This window comes from Castanea sativa, chromosome 11, assembly GCF_040712315.1.
Source record: "Castanea sativa cultivar Marrone di Chiusa Pesio chromosome 11, ASM4071231v1".
NCBI classification, from domain to species: domain Eukaryota; kingdom Viridiplantae; phylum Streptophyta; class Magnoliopsida; order Fagales; family Fagaceae; genus Castanea; species Castanea sativa.
The window spans coordinates 51,595,678-51,607,166 of NC_134023.1; the positions used below are offsets into that span (position 1 = coordinate 51,595,678).

At 36.1% G+C, this 11,489-nt stretch overlaps 1 protein-coding gene across 1 annotated transcript; it reads left to right on the plus strand.

Annotated features, from left to right (window-relative positions):
- The first annotated feature begins 3,832 nt into the window (after nucleotides 1-3,832).
- LOC142615673 (nitrate regulatory gene2 protein) lies at nucleotides 3,833-10,314 on the plus strand. Its single transcript, XM_075788424.1, has 4 exons — nucleotides 3,833-5,283; nucleotides 5,403-5,587; nucleotides 7,243-7,466; nucleotides 9,258-10,314. The coding sequence occupies exons 1-4, from the start codon at nucleotides 4,014-4,016 to the stop codon at nucleotides 10,042-10,044; spliced, it is 2,466 nt and encodes an 821-aa protein (XP_075644539.1). The 5' UTR covers nucleotides 3,833-4,013; the 3' UTR covers nucleotides 10,045-10,314.
- The last annotated feature ends 1,175 nt before the right edge of the window (nucleotides 10,315-11,489 follow it).

Sequence of the window (11,489 nt, forward strand, 5' to 3'; positions counted from 1 at the left end):
CTCCACATTTCATTGTGGTTTTCCTCAACTCTTACCTCTCCATCTTTAGATCCTTGAGAGGTTGTTAGTACAAACACTTACTACACCCATTTTGAGTGTCAAGTGTAATTTTAGTGCTGTTAGGAAGTATTGGAAGGAGCCATTCATTGGCGGATGCAATTCGGCTGAATTGCTAGATTCGGAAAGCTAGAGAAGACAAGATTCTGAGAAGTCTGTTGGTAGTAGGAGCTTGAAGGGTTCAAGTACATAAGCTAGACTGGGCTTGGAGGGTCTTTTGTTATTCGTGTATTCTAACTTTATTCTCTAGTGAATTGATTTCGACTTGGAGGGTCGCGGAGAGGTTTTTTGCTGAGTTATTCGGTTTCCTCTTCGATAACACGTCTTAGTGTTATCTTGTATTTGCATCTCTCTTCCCTACTCTTTAAACTTTTATTTTATTGTTGATGATAGATGAATATGGCTTAGGTAATATTATTGGTTCATTGCGCTTATTTACTCTTGTTCTACACTTAATTTGAGTTAGAGTAAAAGAAATCTAGCCATATTTTTTTAGTTGAGGGTTTGAACAAGCTCTTGTGTTTTACTACAAATCCGAGTTTTCAAAAATTTAACAAGTAATTTGTATATCCTTTGGTGAACTTGTTTCTTATTTTGTAGCAATGTATGGTTTTATACATAGATAGTTCAAGATTTGAAAAAGAATTCTTGAGATACTGGTGGTAACAACTATCAAACACTTCAATATAAAAAGTTAAAAACATCAAATTCTTGAGATCCGCTATCTTCCTTGGACGTTTTCCCAAAGGGAAATGAAAAAGGCCCTTATAAATGATTGTTGCAGAAGCAGATAGTAATTCCACATCAGACACTTGTTCAGATCATATAGTCTTGTGGAACATTCGTTGTGCCTTCATTAGTCACCCACCCTCTTGACAAGTTCCTATAAAATGTCATGCTTTTTCATGAATTATAAAATGTGAAAAGAAGAGATAAAATTGATTTTACATGTAATATATCTGTTGTTTAAGATCAAAATGTCCTTTGCCAGATATATATATTCTTTCAAAATGTGCAAACTTATAATTACATGAATACAATAGTAAGTAAAACAACACACAATGTCTCATCTTTGAGTGTCAGCAATCTTATACTGAGAATATTTTTGTATAAAAGATGACTAATATGAGCAACATAATTAACATTTTTTATAATTATATGCATGGATATGATAGACAAAGTGTTTGGAGCCAGATATACATATACCCCACCCCTCTTAGATTTACAGAGGGTAAAGGTTATGTAGGTATAGGATGGTCTAGCTGTAGTCCAATTTTTCACATGCTCAGTAAGAAAATCTTCTTATTCTTTAGAACCATGTTCATACTACACAAGAGTTTCTTGCTAATTCATGAGTTCAAATTTCAAAGTACACTATGAGAACGTCATTCATACTTCAATGAACAAATTTCAGATACTAGAGCAAGAAGTGTAGAGTTGTACAATATAGCCTTTGCACAATTCAATTGTACTAATGAAGGTGGGAAACTTAGGTTAGTACGTAAGGTATAACAAAAAGTGTATGGACGCGTATTTTCCTACCCACATTACAACAACTTGCGTATATGTCAAATCGTGATTGGATTGTTTTTTACCAAAGTACCAACTGTAATCCCATCCTCTCATGTGTAAATAATGTAATCTAATTATAAGTTGACATATGTACAAGCTGTAACAAATTGTGTAATAAAATGTGTTAGTTTATTGGTTCAAAAAAAAAATGGTATACTTTCATGCTTTATTTAAAAAGAAAAAAAAAAACCAAAGGCTTTATAAATTTATTATTTGAAAAGGTAATATCTATTATTAATAATATAAATATTATAAATCGAAAAAAATATATATAAATATTATATCATATTATTTTTAAAATGTATAATATTCATCTTGTGGTAATGTATGCGGCAAACTGTGTGCTCATAGATTTTTTTTTTTGTTATTTATAAGCTTTGATTTGTAATTTTTTATTTAGTTATCTATTATATAAGGAAACATAACATTTATATGGTAATTAATTATAAAAATATAAAACATAGATAATTAAGCATAAGATTGGGATTTCTTTTAGACAAGTAGATAGAATTTGGAAAATTAGTATAAAGATACTAAAAATTGAGAATGAAGTCAAAAGTTTTGTAACCTAACTAATAAATTTTAATATTTTTAACAAAAACATTCGAGATACAAATATTTTATTATTGAATTAAAAACAAATGAAATTGAGGATCCCATGAGCATAGTAATCAGATTAACTAATATAAAAAAATGTAGGAAAGTTAGCACAAACTGAGATTCTTGTGCACAGAATTAAAACATCAACATCGTTCTATCTTTCTTCATATCATTAACACCCAACACTGAAATGTAACAAATTCCAACCGTGAAAAAATAATTTTAAAAAAAAAGGGAAAATCAGCCCTACACAGCTAGACCTAATTCTAAAGAAAACAAAATCCAGTAGTACACTAGCTATAGTAGTCTAATCTTATAAACTCAATAATCAAACCCCAGCAGCCAATAGGCCCTACATAATTTGTTAGAAGATCCTTTCCCCTTATCCCTATCCCAGCACATCACCAACAAAAACAAAAAGCAATCTCTTGCAGCCCATATTTAATTAATCAAAACCAACACACATTATTAACTCTTTTATCAAACATAGATAAATATAGAACCCACTTATAAACCACATCATTTCCCATTAAATTATTGCCCAATCTGGTCACTTTTAAAGATTACAGTAGATTTTGGACCTCTTAAACTTTGAAGTTGTTTTCATATTAATCATGTAGTCAATTTTTGATAGACATCTGAGGGCCATATTGAATTTGTTAAATCAACAGACATTATTAATCCTTAATCAAATAGAAAGCCAAGACAAAAGCATCGTCAACACCTTTCGGTGGTTCCAAATGACACACTTAAGATTCAAATCTCTTTCCCCCACTCACTAGAAAAAAATATAGAACACTCACTGTAAAAAAAAATACCATTATCCATTAGATTTATGGCTAAACTGTGAGTTTTAGTTAGTTCAACGAATAAAGTCTCTTGTTGTTGAATGGAGATTTGAGATTTGATTCCCACCTTAGCTCAACTAGTAAATAAGTAAAGTCTCTTGTTATCCCACGTTCACCAAAAAACTAATTGATGGCTTAATTGAATGATAAAGAGCAATTATCATACACCAAAAATTCAATTAGTGTCTTGATCTTTTTTTTAGTAGACAGTAATACTTATTAGAACACACACAAAAATAATAATATTAGTGTTTTAAACCGGGTTTATAATATATTACATAACTTGAGTACAATTATAAAATGACCTAACCTTTGTAGTTGTAGATCGAAATTATAAACAGCGGATACTAGATATACATATCCAATGTACGATAAACATTTTTTATTTTTATTTTTAGTAAACAATAATACTTATTAGAACACACATGAATATATTCTAATAAGTATTACTCTTTACTTAAAAAAAGTTAGTGTTTTAATTTAATGATAAAGACCAATTATAAACGTCATAGGTATAATATAGAAACTATCTCTAAAAAAAAAAAAAAAATATTATGGCCAAACTCTCCTCAACTAATTTATTCCTATTCAAGTTACTTTCAAACATAGAAATTAGATAGAAAAAGTTAAAAAAAAAAAAGGAAAATTTTCAAATATAAAAAAAGCCAATCCCCCCAAAAGAAAAAAAAAAAAAGAAAGAAAAGAAAAAGAAAGAGAAAGAAAAAAACAAAAGGAAAGAAAAGGCACCAACACTTATTCAACACAGTAGTCCTATAAGTCCACCTATCTATTTTTACACTACACCCTCTTTCCCTTTCTCACACTCCCTCCCTCCCTCTCACTCATCAATCTGACTCTCCATTTCTAACCAACCAACACACCTCAAACTCAAACCCAAATATATAAAATTATAAAAATTAAAAAAAAAAGAAAAAAATGGGTTGCGCGGCGTCGAAGCTGGACAACGAGGACACAGTACGGCGGTGCAAGGAGCGGCGCAGCCTAATGAAACAAGCCGTCTACGCTCGCCACCACTTGGCGGCGGCGCACGCCGATTACATCAGGTCCCTCCACCGCACCGGCTCCGCTCTCTTCACCTTCGCCCAGGGCGAACACCTCTCCGTCTCTCACCAAACCCCCGCCGTCCTCCTCCACTCCCCCTCCACTCACATCCCGCCACGTGTCCCTTCCCAATCTCCACCTCCACCTCCGCCACAGCCACAGCAGCCTCAACCACATCCTCGTTTCTCTCCTTCGCCATCTCCCTCTCCTACCATCCAAACCTCCAAGCTCCCTCACATACTCTCCGCCTCATCGACTCCGCGCCGCGTCAAAACGACGGCGAAGGTGGCGAAACGACGGCAGCCGAAGCTGCCTCACATACTGTCGGAATCGAGCTTGGCTTCCTCGACGCCGAGGAGCGAGAGCTTTGGGCATTTTGGTAATTATGGACCGACGGCGTACCAGGCGAGCTCGACGTATTCGAGTACGCCTTCGCAGTCTCAAGCTTCGTCGGTTTGGAACTGGGAGAATTTCTACCCTCCTTCGCCTCCCGACTCTGAATTCTTCCACCAGCGCGCTCAGTCTCTCGGCGATCCTCTCCGGAGCCACCACTTGGATCTTGACTACGACGACGACGACGAAGAACACGAAGGTGAAGTGCACGATGGACACGGAACGGAGAAATCGGAGTACGATTTCTTTGAGAAGAAGGTTGAGAACAATCGGAAAATTCCGGAGACGACGACGACGGAGCAGAGGGAGGAGGTGGAGTGTAGCGAGTGGGGCGACCATTACAGCACGACGACGAGTTCGTCTGATGAGGAAGAGGAAGAGGAGGACAACGAAGAAGGAGCGCGTGGGCGCGGTGATGAGGATGATAGGGATTTGAGATCGGAGATCGGAGCGAGGTCGAATTTCGGTTCGTCGGTGAGAGCGGAGTCGGTGAGGTCGGAGTTGCCGCGGAAGTATCCGACGAGATCGGAGAAGTTGGAGGACGCCGCGGCGTCGTCTTCGTCGGCGGGGATGAGCTACACGGCCGGAGATATATCGGACCGGAGGATGGTGGTGAGGCACAAGGACTTGAAGGAGATCGTGGAGGCGATCAAAGAGTACTTCGATAAAGAAGCCGCCGCCGGAGACCAGGTCTCCGAGATGCTCGAGGTCGGCCGAGCTCAGCTCGATCGGAGTTTCAGACAGCTCAAGAGTGAGTCACTGAGTTCCTTCATTTTCTGCTTTCCACTTGAAAAAACTTTGTTTGGTTTCCGAGAAAATGTAGGAAAATGCTTTAAATTTAAATTTTTTAAATAATTATTTTTATTGCAGAGACTGTGTATCATTCAAATAGTATGTTGAGTAACTTGAGCTCGAGTTGGACTTCAAAACCGCCGCTGGCGGTTAGGTACCGGCTCGACGCCGGTTCGCTAGATGAACCGGGCGGTCCAAAAAGCCTCTGCTGCACTCTGGACCGACTCTTAGCTTGGGAGAAGAAGCTCTACGGAGAAGTCAAGGTAAATTCTCAATTCTCTACACCGCAAAGTTTGACTGTTTGACTAGCAGTAGTGTAACGTAATAAATGCCCTTTCATTGTGATGGTGATTTTTTTTGTTTGGGGAGATTGACGAAAATGACCCTACTAGATGGTGGGTTATCATATGCTAGTAAAAAATAAACCCTTTTTGTTGGTACATAAAAAAAAAAAAAAAGAAAAAAATTATTTTGCCGCGCATACAATAATTAATTATTTTTTAAAAATTAAAAAAGTATTAACAGATTTTTCAAAAATAAAAAATATTTTCAAAAATAAATAGTTTAATATATACTCTAAAGCTACACATTAATTGGACCCTTAGAAAATTACCCAAGGGGGAATTGGGAATTGTGAGCTCATTAATTTCAGACGTGATATAAATCCAAATGTTGTAAGTTCAACATACCACACCATGGTCTATAGAGTTTTCGAGGTGTTATGGGCAGAAAAAAATCGGAAATTGTGAGCTCATTGATTTGAGATGTAATGTAAATCCAAAGGTCATAAGTTCAATCTACCACGCCATGGTCTATAGAGTGTTCGATGCGTTACAGGCACGAAAAAATCTTATATACCTCGGAACTTACTAGACATATATCTCACTAACATGGGGGTGAATAAATTCACCGAGAACCCATACTTTCTTGATAATATGAATCTTTTGGTGTAAATCTCTTGGTATTTGGTTTCATATGTATTTGGAATAATGACAATAATGCCCTTGACAAACTGTCAGGTTGATATTGACAACCTGTGCATGTGGGTTGGTTGAGTTAACTAACTTAGGGCACCTTTGTTTCAGTTTATTTTTCTAGTATTTATTTGATTGGGGATAATACTTTAAAACTGTCTTTTTTCTGAGTACAACAGTACACTTACACGGTTTATGGTTTTTTAAACAAAATAAATTAATGAAAATAAGCTCAGCCTATACGCCTCGAGCTCGAGATAGTGGATAGTAAATTGACATATTTAACCACCCTCTCACGTAGGAAGTGGGTTCCACACTTGCATATGCCCTATATACCATGGATTTTCTCCTACACCTTGACATCTTTCAAGGATTGTACTTAAATTAACTACCCAGAAGGACTATCCTCTTGTGCTCGTGGCAAAGGATTTATTTATTATTATTATTATTATGATTTTTTGGGCTAGTAATCAAGATTTTTTTTTTCTTCCATGTAACATGAAGGAGGCTATATAATTGTTTTAGGACAATTTTGTGCAGTTGGAACACTATTCTTCAGCACATCTATGTTCTTATAATTATTTGGTCGTTACAAGTGATTTTTTTTAATTTTATAATTCAATAATTACAATAATGGGACCGAGATTTGAACCCTGGTTGGCTGGTTCTCCTAATAAAGGAGAATAGGCAATGCCACTATGTTACAATGTTCTTGACATTATAGGCTCTATATGACGGGTGAAAGAGCTTTCAGTTAGTGGCTATATTTATATAGATTAAAAATATTTGGCAATGAGCTCTAACGCAGGTGACACCTCCTGCCTTTGTAAGTGCTAGGTAGAGGGTAAGATGTATTTGTGCTGTCACATTTAATTTATATTGAAACTATATGGTTTCAAATTGTTAAGTGCTGATGCAGGTAACAATCTGTTTATGAATTTTAGGCTAGAGAAGGTGTGAAGATTGAGTGTGAAAAGAAGTTATCCGCCCTACAGAGTCAGGAATACAAAGGAGAGGATGAAACCAAGTTAGACAAGACCAAGGCTTCAATAAATAAGCTGAAGTCACTAAGGATTGTCACATCCCAGGCTGTCTCTACCACCTCAACTGCTATCATTGGTCTTAGAGACTCTGATCTTGTTCCTCAGCTTGTTGAACTTTGTCATGGGTATGTCTCTTCTCTTTTTATTTCTTCTAATGATGTGCATAGATTATGGGATGATGCAAATACAGTTAAAACATCCTTGGGATGTGGCAATAAGATCACTCATGAGCATGGTTTTAAAAACCGGAACTGTCAAAGAACCGAAAAAGTGTCTGGTTCCCACATTTTACGGTTTTTACTGGACCGGTTGAAGGTCCGGTTTTTAAAACCATGCTCATGAGTCATAATGCTGCCTTAACATAATCAAGGTAAATCCATAAAATCAATTTAGAGTGATGTTTAAGTTTTGAACTAAAAGGGTATTTCTCCTCACCAAAATTTGTCTTGTTTTAAATACTTGTTAATATAGCTGGATTGAATTTCTGAATTTATTAAAAATAATAACCACTTTGACGTACCTAAAATATTTCAAATTTTGAGCCTAATGGAAAAGTTGACTTTTAAAATTGATCCCAAATTTCATTGGATTCTTACCAATTTTTTCAAATTTAGGTATATTGTCTATCTCAAGTTTGATCGCTAGTTTGTGTGATCAAAAAATATATCACTTGTATGACTCTCCAATGTCAATGTAGTGTGGTTGTACATTTCTCACTTTGTTATGGTACATAATCTGTGGTGTTATGGTGAGCACCTGTCATATTTAAGTAATGAAGCATGACTTGAAAAATTCATGTAAAACGTGCTTGTTCTGATCACTGGCATTTTGAATTGGTGGTTGAAGCATTGTGAACCACTGCTCTGCTGTGCCACTTGCTTCAGACCCTCTGTAGCTACATGTGCTTTATTGTACTGGACTATTCAATTGCTGTCTGCATCTTTAAATTTGACAGGGGCCCATAACTCCACCTCTCTGGTGTTTATGTTTCCTTTGATCTGCAGGCCTTTTGGGCCCAAAGGTAATTAATGGGTAGAAGTGAGTACATGAGACTGTAATATGACCCACAGTTGTCTGTTTCTAGGTGAATGGACTAGTTGCTTAGATGTTGATTAACTAATTCAAGAAATTATCATTATTGTTATTATCATCATGATCATGATCATTATTGTAATTATTCCAAACCATTGAGTAGGGCCGACATGGTGGCATTATAATAAAGCATAGAAACCAAAGTAAACAGCATAATGATTGTGGGTTGATTCTTGTAGGAACAGTGTTCGTGGGCTATTGATTATGTTATTCTTTTAGAACGATGTAAATGCAAATGAACAAAGAGTCTCTGGTAATGATGCTTTATAATGAGATCCCTTTTTTTATCTGTGGGTCCATTCAGCGTGGTAGCTTCTGCCTACTAGAAAGGCCTTCAGAGCTTGAATGCATTGCCTGACAAGTTTGCTTCAAAGCTTCTGAAGCTCTCTGTAATTTTGTAATTTCATCCTCTTGACATGTATATGCTGTACAAGTGGGAACTTCTTGGTGGACATACGCTGTAATAAGAACGATTTAGAAAATTAAACTTTCTGACCTGGTTCTAAAACAAATGGGGTGGGAAAATAAAGAAAATATTATTTTTTTGGAATGGAATTTCACTGGAGAGGAGCATAGTTTGCTGCCCTTGCTGATTATTTCCCGATCTTGAGGTGACCATAGTCATTGCCCTCTGGTTTGATAAGTTCACAACTAACATTGAGTAGAAAGTGAGTAGATGTGGTATATTCACCAGCATTCATGGATCTGCATTATAATAATGACCCATATCTTGATATTGTGAGTAGGTAATGAGCTGACCGTGAAGGAGTTTGGGACTCCTGAATTAATCCATGTATTCATGTGTTATGTCATACTGTGTGCAGGTTTATGTACATGTGGCGATCAATGCACCAGTACCATGAAGTTCAAAATGATATTGTGCAGCAAGTCCGGGGCCTTGTGAATCAGTCAACCAAGGTTGATTCAACTTCTGAGTTACATCGGCAGGCAACTCGTGACCTTGAATCAGCTGTCTCTGCCTGGCACTCCAGTTTCTGCCGCCTTATAAGATTTCAACGGGATTTCATCCGGTCCCTCCATGGGTGGTTCAAGCTCACCCTTCTACCAGTTGACAATGACAACATCAATGCCAACAGGGAAACCTCTGATGTATATGCCTTCTGTGATGAGTGGAAGCTTGCCCTTGAACGTGTTCCAGACACGGTTGCTTCTGAAGCTATCAAGAGCTTTGTCAATGTTGTCCATGTAATAACCGTAAAACAAAGTGAAGAATTCAAGATCAGAAAACGTACCGAAACTGCATCAAAGGAGCTTGAGAAAAAGGCTTCATCTCTTAGAAATATAGAAAAGAAGTTCTACAATTCATACTCTATGGTAGGTATTGGGCTTCCTGATGCCGGGCCTGACAATGGGCAGGCATTGGATGCCCGGGACCCTCTTGCTGAGAAGAAATCTGAGCTCACAGCCTGCCAAAGGCGGGTGGAAGATGAGATGCTGAGGCATTCAAAGGCCGTAGAGGTGACAAGAGCAATGACGCTAAATAATCTTCAGACGGGCTTGCCAGGCGTTTTCGGAGCATTAACCAATTTCTCGGCCTTATTTACAGAGGCTCTCCAGACAGTATGCAACCGTTCCTATGCTATCAAATAGATTTACATAAAATTATTCTACTTGGGTTTCTGAGGTAATATGGAATTGGTTAAGGGCTGGGATTTTTTGACGGAAGGCTCTTTTTATGTATTACTGTTATTAGTTTTGGGGTTCTTTTGACAATGTATATACGAGGAATTTTCAATTTTGTGATTTTATCATTCCTCTTTTGATGACAAGGAAAAATGTATCTGTACAGGAAATTGCTTTGGATTGTTGTATCAGATGTTCACAAATTCAGCAGATGAATAAATATACACCTTCTACTCTCTCTCTCTCTCTCTCTCTCTCTCTCTCTCTCTCTCTATATATATATATATATATATATAACTATGTTTTTTTTGGCATAGGTACAATATGCTTCTAATTTCGCAACTCGAAATCATTTGTTTCCTAGATTTTCAAGGACTTTGTATATGGGAATGTGTTATTTTTGTTTTTTTTTTGCTAAAATTGGAAGGTGCCAATTAAGCTCCAAGCATTTGGCATAATCATTAGTATTTAGAGTTGAGGATTTGGGTGTTAGCATCATTTTTAAGTGACTAAATTCACTATTTCATAAGAGCTTAAACTTTTAAGAGAATAGGTAATTTAATATGATATTAAAGTAGGAGATCTGAGTTCAAGTCTCACTTATTATAAGGACTTGAACGGGAGAGTTAGAATTATGATTAAGTAATTAAATTCAACATTTTCTAATAACTTAACCTCTTAGAGCATCTCTAATGGTATATGTAAAGGTAAAATATTGCCTATAATAGAGAATGAGACCAAAAAACTAGCTTCCAACAACTTCTTTATACTTTGATTTTTTTTGGCTCGTGAACAGTAGTTCATCAAATTTGATGGGCTACTATTCACTCTTCAAATGTTTTTTTTCTATTATAATAATCAGATATTGAATAAAAAAATATTAGAAGATGTGTAGTTGTTAAAAAAAGAATAAATAATAAATGAAGAAATAATATTTAAATGAGATAAAGAATGTGATAGATAATTTGTTGGAAAGTATATTTGAAAAAGTTAGTAGATAATAGCTAAATGTCATTATTCATTCTCCAAACAGTACAAAAATTTAGAGAATTTGCTAAGATGCTCTAAGAACGAGTACTTTAACATTATTCAAGGGACCATATAATCAGTGGCGGTGCCATGTACAAGTTAGGGTGTTCCCAGGAACACCCTGACTTGAAATTTTTTTTTTTATATGTAATAATTAAAATTTTTTATATAGGAAGATATCAGGAACACCCTCAATTTTTTAAAAAAAAATTTATTTGTTCTACTTTCAAGCAAAAAAAAAAAAAAAAACCCAAAAAAAAAATTTGAACTAAAATCTAAAAAAAAAAAAAAAAAACACACGGTAACGTCGCTTGCAGAGCAAACCAAACCCCAATATAGACAAAGCAGACCAAATCCCAAACCCCAATACAGATAGAGCAAAC